General features: G+C 50.1%; 3 protein-coding genes across 3 annotated transcripts; 1 reads left to right on the top strand and 2 right to left on the bottom strand.

Moving 5' to 3' along the window:
- Positions 1-163: 163 nt before the first annotated feature.
- On the bottom strand, positions 164-1,561 carry CGGC5_v017071 (uncharacterized protein; the record flags this gene model as incomplete). Its single annotated transcript, XM_032028354.2, has 4 exons — positions 164-252; positions 307-1,255; positions 1,310-1,344; positions 1,417-1,561. 4 exons carry the CDS (start codon positions 1,559-1,561, stop codon positions 164-166), a joined length of 1,218 nt encoding a protein of 405 aa, XP_031875361.2.
- Positions 1,562-3,437: 1,876 nt separating this feature from the next.
- CGGC5_v017070 (uncharacterized protein) lies at positions 3,438-4,583 on the top strand (the record flags this gene model as incomplete). The annotated part of the gene is made up of 1 exon (XM_066153730.1): positions 3,438-4,583. One exon carries the CDS (start codon positions 3,438-3,440, stop codon positions 4,581-4,583), a length of 1,146 nt encoding a protein of 381 aa, XP_066006904.1.
- A 6,647-nt stretch (positions 4,584-11,230) lies between these two features.
- CGGC5_v017069 (uncharacterized protein) lies at positions 11,231-12,190 on the bottom strand (the record flags this gene model as incomplete). Its single annotated transcript, XM_032028334.2, has 3 exons — positions 11,231-11,775; positions 11,868-12,056; positions 12,166-12,190. The coding sequence occupies 3 exons, from the start codon at positions 12,188-12,190 to the stop codon at positions 11,231-11,233; spliced, it is 759 nt and encodes a 252-aa protein (XP_031875378.2).
- Positions 12,191-12,858: the final 668 nt, after the last annotated feature.

Below are 12,858 nucleotides of genomic sequence, written 5' to 3'. Positions count from 1 at the left end.
TTCTGTCACACGGCCTCCGTGTCCTTGGCGTACGGATCTAATCCTTTATCTTATCTTCACGTGACCTGTGCCATAGTTCTTCCGTTTCCGAGTGAGTCCCTGTTGTTCCCGTGATCCTGCAGTACAAATGTCCTGTCCTAGGTCGTACAACTGTTATCCTTGTTTACGGGTCGTAACAGTGGTCTCTCATCTTGGCATCCAAATCCAGACGATTAGCGTGTATGCGATGCGATCGCAAATGCTCACCCACAACTAAGCCGTCGCATCAGTCTCCATCATCTGTGTAACTTGTCCTTGTCCACTTACGGTACGGGCTGTGAGGTCCCAAGGGCATGTGGTCTTGGAGAACGTCTCGCAGATCGTCGCCGTCTTGGGCGCATAACATTACGCGCGCCTCGCGGTACTGCTTCAGCCTTTGTACGAATAGGTCATCGGTGTCACACTCTAGGCCAGTCCGGTTGCCGGACCCTACGCTTGCTAATAGTTGACGACTTCTGCCGGTGCATATGATTCGCATCGTGGGCTGCCGATCGTGTCTCGCGTAGTTCGACCCCACGCACGCCAACCACGCTTTCAACATGGCTGGACTTTCGTTCACCCACGTCAATGAGGAAGCAGGTTGCTTTCGTTTCAGGACTTTTCGCCACGCAAAGCACTGGCAAGCCTCGACTATGCCGCTGTCGGTCGTCAAAATATCGAGTGTCCTGTCCATCATCATGGCCGGGGCAATCGGCAGTACGAATGGGCCGCGAATCTCTCTGGATCCAACAGGGCGTGGTGTGCCTGATACAATTAAGAAGGCACTGTAATGGGCTCCGTCTTGCTCGGAAGTATAACGACGAATCCATGCCACGCGGATTGGCGTGCCGTCAACTTTGAAGTAATACGACTCGCCCGCTCTGATGGTTTGCGAAAGGTTGATCTCGAGGACGACAAGCACCTTTTCCAATGATGTGGGCACCCTCAAGATCTCTACGGCCTCGCTCTCCAAAGCTGGAGCTTGCCTCCCCAGTCTGATCATAGACGGCACAATAGATCCGATGGAGACCGCCGCGATCATCATCCAGGAAACGCGTGACACGGCATGAACCACCATCAGAAGACATGCGATGGCGCTCAGAATCCAATGAACACTTGCCCAAGGCAGGGAATCTGTATGATCCGGTCGTCGGACGCGATCAAGCACAACTCTGGCGACATTTCTTCGAAGCCCAGCACTGGACAAACACGCCATGACGAAAAGAAGAATTCCTGCCTGTTAACAGTCAACGTTAGTAAACGATCCTTATGGCGAGACCTATCAGTTTACCGTGAACCCCGTCGTCCATAGTCCCAGAGCACGGTCTTTCATACGTCAGCAATGACTTTCTTCAAGTCCTTAATCACGCAAATAACTCTCACTCGCGTCTACATTACCTTGTGTTTTGGAGGCAGCAGTGAGCACGGCTACCACATGAGCAGCCGCGTCTAAAGTGATGAGCCATCCGAGCAGGGCATGTGCCCAGAACCACTGCTCTCTGCACTGTCGCACAATGCGAGATACCACCAAGTTCTCGGGCATGGCGAGAAGACACAACGGTAGCAAGTTGAGAAATGCCACTCTGCCTGCCTGTGATGCGACCGTCTGTGCAGAAAGGCGTTGATGTGACCATGGATATATGACGATGGCTACATCCTCGATAGAAATGATGAGTGCGATGGCCATACGCAGCATCCTTGGAGGATTGAAGCCGTTGTAGTTAGCATCATCTTGTGACAATCTAGCTGTGAGTGGTCTACTGAAAAGCTTTAGTCTCGAGTCGTCAATTGAGGCTAGAAACTGTCTATCAAAGGCGAACGCGTTCTCAAGCACGCATGTAAAGGTATAAGAGCGGGTCGTCAGACACCATAAAAGCGTGTTGCAGGTGAGCGTAATGATGTAGGCCGTCTCGATATTCATGGGTATGCGAACACCCTGAAGAGCGGGTTATTGCCTTTTTGTGCATTTAGAGTTCAGAATCAACCGGTCAGCGTTTTATCGTGGGTAAGTTCATGATGTTGATATCTGCAAACATGAGAGGTATTGTGAGACATCTATGTTCAAACTTGTTTCAGAATCCCTCTGTGACCGTATATATTAGTGATTCGCCGAATGTTTGTGATGTTTGCTCATCTAAGTCACCAAATGCTTTATCATAGTCCAATGACTAACAGGCATGGTGAGAGATAGGCCTACAATGCACCTCGCGCTTCTGTCATCTGTGAAATCATGATACTTTGATAACGGCACTAACTGACGAGTACAAGGTTGAGTCATGCCCAAATGATCCAAGTGTCTGCCATTCATGCTATTCGTCAAAACGTGTCTAAGCCTTGCTCTCTCCAGCGTCGGTAACAGTCCTATCTTGTAAGGTACGTGTTGCGATAATGGTGCTATCTAGTCTATTTAGTCTCTGGTTGCTCGGAGTTATGATCCCCTCCTGCAGCATGGTAATTTTCAGATTACTTTCAATAACAGATTTCATGAAGTATGTCAACCTGACCAGTCTTGGAAAGTGTTTGGGCCAGTCACAGTCTGGTGGCCGATGCAATAAGAGAATCTGCAGCGATCTCGAGAAGGCCAGCTTCGTGCATTTCGAGCGCGCCAAGCTTGACGATATCGTGGACGGCTCCCTTTGCAGGCTGCACAAGTCGCAAACTGCCATCATAGTTTCCAGGTGGCGACGCCGACTTTCCCGAGTGAGCGACGAGGTCCGCAATGCGCGGCAAAGAAGAGACATGCTTCAACACAGGATCCTTCACAAACAGTATCTTCAGTTGGAGCGGCGACAGAAAAGCGATAAGCTGAGACTGCAGCGTAGAAGACAGTTCAGTCTATGCCACCAGGAGAATCGCGGGATACCGACAAAGGCGGCTACCTCGGAATCAATTCCTGACGGCCAGTGAAAAGTCTCTCGTTTGGTATCATGTGGGTCCTCACGAAAAGTCGGGTTCGGCTGATTTCATAAAACGAACTTGAGTAAAAGAAATGCACCAATTCTCTAGTAAACTACATGTTCTCCGCAATCGTGTGTCATGGTCTTACGCTCTACCGTCGAGGAAGCCTTTTGTTATTCCAAATCTCTTACTGAATTGCACCGAGCGGGAGAGCATCAATCTACTACAGGTGTAGATGACGACCTGGCTGCTTTGATTATGAATAGATAGCCATGCTATCAAGCTTTATCGCTCTTAGTTCGAGTGGCTATTAAGTGCAATCTATTGATGACTGCATGGCCGGCATATCGTAGAACGATGACTGATGGCAACCACTTCTTGACGTGCTGGTCCATCTAGAAGTTGCGTAAAGCTTATCCACGTGGTGGTCACCTGCATAAGCGTAACAGAAGATATATGAGCTATGTGAAGAACGCTTTTGATGCCATCTTTAGGCGTCACAACTCGGACACCCAACCACCATGAGCACGACACACCTAGACCAGCCCCCATCACCCACGAGTACGTACTCGGATGAGACGTTAGCAGAACGGTCTCCCGCTGCGTCTTGGTCTCCAAGCTACAGCGTCGCCTCCACCCTAGGCGACTCTATTCATGATACCGCCGTCACCAGCACAAGCGATGAGGTACCAGCGTCCGCACGTCTAGCGGAAGAGTCAGCACTCAGAATTGACCAACCTCCGTCAACTGAGAATGTGCAAACTCTCGTGTCAGCCCGAAGTTTCGGGTCAGACGACACCGCGGTGGACTCGCTGGGAGGGTCGTGGTCTTCTGGTCGCAGTTCGGCGACAATCGCATCCACGGCGGAAGATGATCTAGTGGCTGCCATCATGAGTAGCGACGTGTCTCAAGTGGAAGCTCTATGTCTACTGGGTGTCGCCTTATCTGAAGACCATCTTATCTATCTCTACGAGGCTTGTCTCAGAGGGCCACGTATGGTGGAGGCATTGGCACATCATCCAGCACATAACTTTACCGGCCGTATTGGCGGGCCCACGAACGATTGTATTTTCCATATGGTCCTCAGAACGCCCGCCACTAATTTTGTGGGCCTCGGCGCAGACGTTGTTGGCACAAACCTGTCTATTAAAGCGGCCGTAATCCGCCTGCTTCTACAAAAGAACATCAATCTCGCCTTACGAGACAGGCTAGGCGATACCATACTTCACACTGTTTGCGGCGATTTGGGCCCACCAAACCTGAAAGAAGAGACAGAGGGATTCGTTTTCCTTGAGCAATTTCTTGGCAAAGGTAATAGCGAGTATTCCCAGACTGTCGTGGAAGAATGCCGGTCCATGATCAATCTTCAAAACACCGGGAGAACCAAGCAGGATGGCACGCACCAACAGTTCTGGCATACTCTTTTGGGTGTGGCCATCTTGTACAACAATCTCAAATGCGCCAAACTGCTCTTAGATCTCGGTGCCAACCCACATGTTACGGGTGAGTGGGACGAACCTCCAATTTACTTTGCGGTGCGCAACGACAGCATCGACGCCGTCCGTCTGCTTCTTGCGTACGGTGCCAGACCGACTGATTCGACACTCAAACTGCCATGTTCTATAGGGACTTCTGAGACTATGAAGAACGGTGATGAAGATCATTGACATCGCAGGGAAAGAGTTCCATACATCTATATCGCGAACGGCCAAAGTTGGATGGGTATTATTAGATTCAGCTTTTCCCCTTTGCTTTCTTCCCTTTTTAGGCTTATTATTATATCAATATGCATACACATTTGTATGGATAAGTACTGTTCTCTCTTGCTATTATCTCTATCACTAAGAATAGAACTAAGCCTTAACGTCAACGCTGTTCTAATTTCTGAAGGATCTGTGAGGAAACTGCGGTGTCATTCTAGTGGCATATCGTGACACCTATGGTATGTATCTCCAGCTGGGTTTTAAAGCAGCTTTTGTCTTCAAGTCAATAGGGTAATATTCAACAATAGCAGTAGATGCCAGCAATTGATCCGCTTCACCTGTTATCCCATGCACCTCTATTGCTTGATAAAACCACGTCGTCTTATGTATAAAATCAGCCCTACTAGTATAGCTCAAATGCAAAGCTGATGTGCAGATGCCCATAACTAAATAGTATCAAAGCTTATGATAAAACGTATTCTTACTCGGTCCCATTGCAGATGTTGTCTTTCATGAACAGCTACCCGCCTAGTGAGAGTACAGAAAGAGGACGACTATCTCGTTAACAAGGCTTTGGGAGGCCGCATCCTGGCCCCGAAAGTATCTCATCAGGTTGCAAGCACTAACTACAGCGCTCGTGACAGCTGAGGTCGATTCCGCATCTGGGTGGTTCATCGCATATGTAGTCAACATAGCAATAATGGGAGAACGTACAGCAGCCTAACATGCGAGGCAAACATCCACGTCGTCGTCAGCAAAGAGGTTGTAGTCGAGAGCGTCGATCAAAGCGACTTTATGCAGCCTAATCACGTCTTCGAGGTATCCGCTGGCGCCTTCGCATACCAGGCTAGATGGAAGTTCGCTCACACCTCCGATGGCTTGCCGTTTCTCTATCCACTTGATTGACACAGACAATGCAGCGCATATTGTGTGATCCGATATGACCACTCGCTTCGGCTCTAAAGTCTTCAAGTAGCCTAAAGCACTTACGAGTGACATGAAATGAAATTAGACGAGAGACTTTCTCGACAGCAAACAAAACAGATGAATCGCATGGTAGCCACATAGCAGGAGCATAGATGACGAGCCTGTCATTATCGTCAGTCGCTTCTTGAAAATGATCTGACACTCATGCCTTCCTGACTACAGCCCTCCACGACATCTTGTTCATCCGGCCTTGGATATGGAGCCATGCGTATTTAGCATCACAGATCTTCCATTGTCGTGAAACACGACTTTCTATCAGCTCATTGCCTCCACCGGAAGTATGTCTTCTAAACACTTCTGCATCCTGTGTCATCGACCGCGTTCGAAGTCCTTCCATGTAAGATACGCCACGAAGTCGGCCGACGAGACTTCTCAATGGATTTGCAGAAGGTGCAACGAAGAAAAGCCAGCTTTCATTTAGATCCATCAACGTTACTATCATTGTCAGTCAAGCGAATGAATTAGGATCACATGAAGTGCGCGGTCCACAATGGCGATGGTTCTATAGCAGTCATTGAGATGCCCGCGGATCAACAGCCGCAACATCCTGCCAACCACAAATTACTGCTCATCATCGACATAAGCAACAAGTCGTGTGTGTCTACATTTTATTTCCATCAAAATACGCAACTCGGCATGGATGGCCTAGAATCAGTTCTTGCCGTCCCATTTTCATCAACCTTCCAGAACCATCCACAAGACATCCATAAGCTGAATTCTCTGTGATCAGTATTTTGCTCATGACGGAATATTAACATCAGCCAGTGGATGGTTCGAATGGTGGTTGTCTGATGGGAGTCTTCTGTTCTGGTGTCGCTTGTGAGCGGCTGCATGGTAAAGTCGTTCACTCGCGGCGCTACTAATGCATCCACGGTTAGCAAACGGGGCGCCGCGAAAGATGCGATGACAGCATCTCCAAGTCGCCAGTCCCATCGCAACAAGACTAGACCCAGCCGATTCTAGAATATCGGTCTCGGCGCCGCCCGCCGCATCTCACGGCAGGGAGCAGCCTCAAGACCTCGCCTAAAGTAAGTACTCTACCTCCGCAGCGCTAAGTCGCTTGGCTCAAAGCGCATTTTTGGTGGGAAAATATGGAAACAAGGTCTCACGCTGAGCGCCAGATTACATTGCAGGGGCGACGTACTAGTACGACAACCTGCAGGGGCGACTGGCTCAAGTCAGGTTTTTCACCAGATGAGCACTTGCCCCGCGCAGGACTAAATGTACCGGCATGACTAGATGGTTTCTTGATCATTCGTACGCAGCCGTTCGTTCATGTACAGACACACCTGCTAAAATACGCATCAGACACGAAGCAGATGGTTTCATCGAACTTCAGAAGCCGCGTTGCGAACGCGCCCGAGCGCATACGAGCTCTGTGTTGCGTTCAATGATTTTGGCTGTGAAGACGGTTGTTACCGTGGTTCTTATGGAAAGGGTCGTGTCTCAAAGATTCGCCGCAAGTGGCAAATCTCTGTGCGGCCTTGATGAACAGTGTATCAGCTTCTACAAATAATTTCAAACATAAGAGCTCCCACTCGATCCCGGACAACGGTGGCCGCAAGCGTTCGTTGCGAGCGGATCAGGGCAACCAATTATGGCACGAAGCAAAGGTTCGGTAATGCGTGACGGAATGCCCATAAGGTGAAGGCACATAACGATGCCTGTGGGTATGATTATCCCCTATTCTTCATAAATGGCTCCGCCGGCCAACGCCTCAACTGGTTGGGCAGTAACATTACAGCTTTCGATATAAGTCCCCGGCCGGATGGTTTACGGGATCTGCAAGGGGCTATGCAGTGCCGCAATACGATCCGGGCAGGAAGGCATATACATAAGCAAAGGAACCCCCCGTCTCACGTTCGAGCACAGAACTTTTGCCCGTGAATAGGTCTCCACAAAGGATAGTTGAGGCAGTGATATACGGTCACCAATGTCACAGATCGATTTGTGTTCAGCCGAAAGGCAGATCTAAAGGAGCTTAGTAGGACCGCCTAGTCAACTGATGTGACGATAGATATATTCACAGAGCTTTGGTACCGGGAAAGAACAGACTTGCGGAGCGATGGATGGCCTAGGTAATAAGGCGTTGATTCTTCCAGCGTGAACAGGTAAACGTGGCGCGAGCAGCCGTAGTGTGACGACTTCTGTCCTACGTGTGGCGAAGGAAGACTTCAGGGATCTTTTGAATATGTTTCCCAAGCGCAGTCCAGACTGTTGTGATTTCCAGGCTTCAGGGAACAGATACTATGTGGAAGAATGGTTTCGCAGATATCTTTGCTAAGATTCCCAACAGCAACCAGTATGTCAGCTGTATCCCGTCGAGCGTTAATATAGACAGAGGAAAGTAACACGAGAGAGTGATGCCACACCAAATTTACTACGGAGGTTTCTTGACGAGAATATGATCAGGAAGAAACTTTGACACATGTGGCGACCAAAGTTTGCCTACACTGTGCACAAGCCACTAAACAGCCCTCAAAGCTGTGTGTCAACTCAGACTCATAGTCCGCTGATTGGCAGGCATTTGCGGCCGCCAGTGTAGTGGGGCTTCGCCTCTTTTTGCCGCGGACTACATGCATGATAATAGCTGCCGAGGTCGAACAGATATTGTGCTTCTATGCGATGGCGTCATCACAGATCAAACTTTTCTATTTTCATTGTCTGGAGAACAACTGGAGAAATTGAAAAACTGCCGTATTGGCCTAAGGACGACAGCACCGGAGCTGACTCGCTGATGTCCTGAAAATCAAGATATTCCGCATAAAGTTGTGGTTAAGTATCATTCTAGTTCTGAGTCTGTAAGGGCTGTTCGGAACGGCCTAGAAGGAAGGGGGAAGTAACAAGGGGGCAATTGGGTTTAGTATAGGTAGCAGGTCACGCATTGTCTGAAGAGGGGCAACTTTCAGTAATCAATCGTTCGTCCCGTACTGCCATTCGCATCTACAAGCGTCCATCCTATGTCACGCATTGACAGTGTCACACACAGAAGTCGTATCATCCTTACTGGTGACAACTCAAGCATCGGTATTGGCATTTCAGCCATCAATCTGCAGGGACTGCTTTGCGAGTGAGCGACACTATGGTCTGGCTGAAACTAGAACCAAGAGTTACGAAGCAACATGAGCAGTAGGCAGCGTTGGCAAAGACGTGCTCCACTGATGTCATTAGACCCTGTTCACAATACCTAGTCTCTGTCCATGTGCAGCGTATTAATGGATGACCACCGGCTGCCGTCTCTCACGCACATTATAGTACAAAAAGAGGGTAGAACATGACGTAATTGCACGCAAACACCTAAAGTACTTCCGAACACCACCAGTGAAAGACATCGCAAGCCTACGATCTTTCCCACTCAGCATACCATTGTGGAATTTGGTCATCCGCGTAATCCCATGTGGATGGTTGTGTGAAGCCTTGCAAGCTATCTTCGTTGACTGCGATGGAACGGAACCTACGAGTGAAGCCATCCGGCCAAGCCCCAGGTTCCAGTTTGAAAAGCTCCACTATGGTCCACCTATTCAAGCGCTCCGTAATAAAAGCCTCCCAGCCGCTCATCATTCCACACGTGAGTGGGAGACGGAGAGAGTAGGAAGTAATCGTCTTGGCCTTCAGCGAAAGAACATGTGGGCTACCAGCAGTAGCATTATGCGGCCTTCGCCCCGGTCTGACCAACCCGCCATACTGAGACCCATGTACGATGTCGAATCGGGAATGCTTAATGATGGATTGCGCTGTCGCAGACATTGTGCCGATACCGTCGTGAAGTTTCACAACGAGGGATAATTTATCGTCCAAAGATCGCTGGCCCAGGCCCCTCAGTTTCCCGGGTGACCAGTCAGGCCATGCGAAATTACGATTGTTCCATCCCTGGTGCGCATATTCGTTCAGCCTACGCCCGAATTCGCCGTTCAAATCTTTTAGGGGATAAAACAGATGCTTCTGTATGGTTAATGCTGGGAAGATTGAGTATGCTTTGTCGTGAAGTATCAAATTAAGGTCTGCTGTCGTCAATGAAGTTCGCAGAACCGCTCCTAGAGGAAACGCTGTGGTTCGAATGAGGCGGATTGTTGTTCTGCGTTCGGCATTTTGAAGTACGGTGATATCATGTATCTGACATTTAAAGTCAGCTTGGTGTATATACGCAAGGGGAAACGGATGCACTACATCTTCACTTTGGCCATCATTGGCGTCCTGCACTGAGCTGATGGTGTAAAGCTCTTTGCCCTCTAAATACCGCAAGAAATGTTCAGCCGGCTGCCCTCTCTGGACAAAAACATCCAAAAACATTGAAGGAGCACTTCCGCGAACGAAGAAATTGAGTGCGAAGCCGCGGGAAATTATTGCGTCGGAATCCCGCATGTATTCGCGGAATCGATTCGGATCCTGAACAAAGGCTGTCAAGTGCGAACTCAGATTGAATAAAATCGTCGGCAGATGCTCGGGAAGCCAGCTGAAGGCTTTACAGGTCATGCGCAGCATATGCACGTCTGACATATTGAGATTGCGCAAGACAGACTCAACAATCGGATACCGACGGCAAGGGTCCAGGAGACTCGCCAGTGTCGCTACGTGATCTGCGGCAGCATTGTTATTCGTAGCCATGCTGTTGGCGGTTGAGCAGTGGGCGAAGATGACCTGCGAATTTAGTTGCAAGATGAGGTAGTTGTCGTGAGCGCTATATTCCTTCATTTTCACCTCCATAATCGTTCTCGTGCCGATCACATGCTTGCCTCCGCTGACTGCCACACCTACTTCGTCGAAAGTTTCGATGATTGATTTGTTGATGCAAGATGGTAAGGTAAAGTTGAATCAAGATGAAGGCTCGTGTTTCAAGTGATCATTAAGATTTTTCCAATTGCGGCCATCCAACATCTCTTCCTCCAGGCCTGACTTCACTCGGATTCGTAAAGGTGTCGAGAAGCCAAGTCCGAACCCTATCTGTGCTTGGAAAGTCCATTCCTTCTTCGCGGCGTTGTAGTAAGCGACGGTCCGACTTCCGAAAATTATCACCACGGCAGATTCAGCTATGGTCGTTGAAGGCTTCAAAAAGAGGTTGTCATTATTAGATTATATGGATGTCTGTTCCGCCAACGAATGTTATTGCACAAGTCGCCTAGTTTGCTCAAAGCCTCTATTGCGCCTTTGGTCGTAGAACATGGATCTCTCTTTACTCCGCAGCCCTCAAAGACTCGTCAATCGGATTCCTCCAGATAAGACTGCCGAGTCGGCTTTCTGCGGAGCAAGAGATAGCTGATTGCGATAGGCAGGCGTGATGGCGACATGTTTGCTGTGTAAGCAATTCCTAACTCGTCAGTGTGACGTTGACGTCGAGTCGGACGCAGTTCATCGCCAGTACTTACTGTGTAACCATGAATTCCTGCCTTCGCCACGTGACATACTTCTGGCAAGTTGAGCTGTTAAGCCTGGGGCCCTCGGCAGGGAGCACATCTTCAAAGTTCCTTTGGCCTGGCTCTCATCAAACAGCAATCCACTGTTAAACCGTACCTTTAAATAGGAGGAGCGGACGGCCAGAAAGCTCCAATGCTCCCTACAGCCACAAAATGGCGAGAAGCTTTGTCTCCCGTTGGAACTACCGGGGTGGCCCATGCGATGTATATGCGTCACATCTCGAACCCAAGGTCCGCAGATAATCTCGTCGATCTGGAGCGCAGGCGCTGGTTGGCTTCCTCCAAGAAGCTAGGTGCAGTCATCAGCAGAAGTCGGGCATCCTCATCGTTCTGAATCTTCTTCTTCCAAGCGGGCCACGGGCGCAGATTCTTCCACAGTCGCTTCTTGATCAAGTATTCCTGCACACCGACTGGGGCGACTTCTTCGATCTTGCCGAGGGGCTCCCACGTCGTGTCTCCGGGGTCGTCCGAGTAGCCGACCCACTGCACCAGCAGAAAGGACCGTCGCCTCCGACGACGGCGATGATCGAGGATCTTGAAGACGTGGTAGAGTTCGCAGCGTAGGGCCTCCTCGCGCACCCGGCCCGTCATGAGATGAACCTTACGCCAGTAGCCCAGGATCTTGCTCTGGTTGATCAGCTGAGCATGGACTTCGGCGATGACGAGCTGCTCGCGTACGCCGGCGCGTTTCCAATCGAACGTGACGCGATTCGTTTCAGAGTCGAGGTTGTGATCGAGGATGGCAGCGTCGGAGAAATCTGCACGAGGACGATTGTCAGCAAGTTTACATATCGCGCCGTGAGCATTGATCTGCTTGCGACAGTGGGAAGTGTCGGATGGCGCGACAAACCTGCGTCTGGGTCGGCTTCTGCTACACTTGTGACCAGTGGCGGAGGAGGCATCAAACCCCGTGACCGAGGAGGGTAGGTAGGCTCGGGAGAGGCCGATGACAGTGCAACGGCCGAACTGTCGCGGCTGACGGCAGTCGACGGCCGAGCGGGGGACGTGATTAATAAGTCGAGTGTGATCTTATTGCTCTCTGAGGATCACGGATAACCACATTGGAGTGCGTCGCAGGAACCTGTTCTCGAGCGGTGCCTGACGTACGACCGCATTTGGCCAGGCATTGATGCCAGAGGCTGGCGTACCATCGCGGTCGACGTAGAGTCCCATTGCGCGAGAAAGAGTTCTGCCGACTGCCCAACAGCCCCAAAAGCGACGCCCGTCATGGCCACTTGTCTTGTTGTACTGGATGCGACTATTCTCAGCCGCAACATAGCGTACATACTCCCAGTTGCAGCAGCCGGACAGCGCAGCAACACGCTATTTAAAGCATCTGCGATTATCCTAGTCATCATTGTGCCCTATCTTATGGCGCAGTCGTAATGCATTATTGTTCTCCGCTTGACAAACGTCTCTGGTCCGCCCGTTCGGCTTTCGCCAATATCTTTGCCGTGATTTCGCTACGTCCGAGATTTTGGAACATCGCATTGTACTTGATTTCGCCATGTTTCACGGGCTTTACACCTGAACGTAACCGCGGGGCTCTATATCCGTAGCTGACATTGTTCTTGTCATCGATGCATCCGTAGACGATCTCGTAAGGAGAACTGGTGGAGTTGCCGACAGGAACGTATCGTCTGCCTGTCGTGGGCTCAGCCGGCTTCTTGCGTCGTGGATCTTGCTTTGCCCGTACAGTTGCGCGCCTCTGGCGCCGATTCGTCTTTTTCTCCGAGGTTGTGTTCTGATTGCGAGGAGGCATGGCTTGTATCAAGGTGTTGTTGTGGTTGTTGAGGTAGAAGATAGGGAAGGGGAGACGTGGCTCCACGCACAAGAAGACC

The sequence above is a fragment of the Colletotrichum fructicola genome (assembly GCF_000319635.2).
Source record: "Colletotrichum fructicola Nara gc5 chromosome Unknown KSG_Nara_v1_contig11, whole genome shotgun sequence".
In the NCBI taxonomy this organism is placed as follows: Eukaryota; Fungi; Ascomycota; class Sordariomycetes; order Glomerellales; family Glomerellaceae; genus Colletotrichum; species Colletotrichum fructicola.
This window is presented reverse-complemented; position numbering and strand designations above follow the sequence as displayed.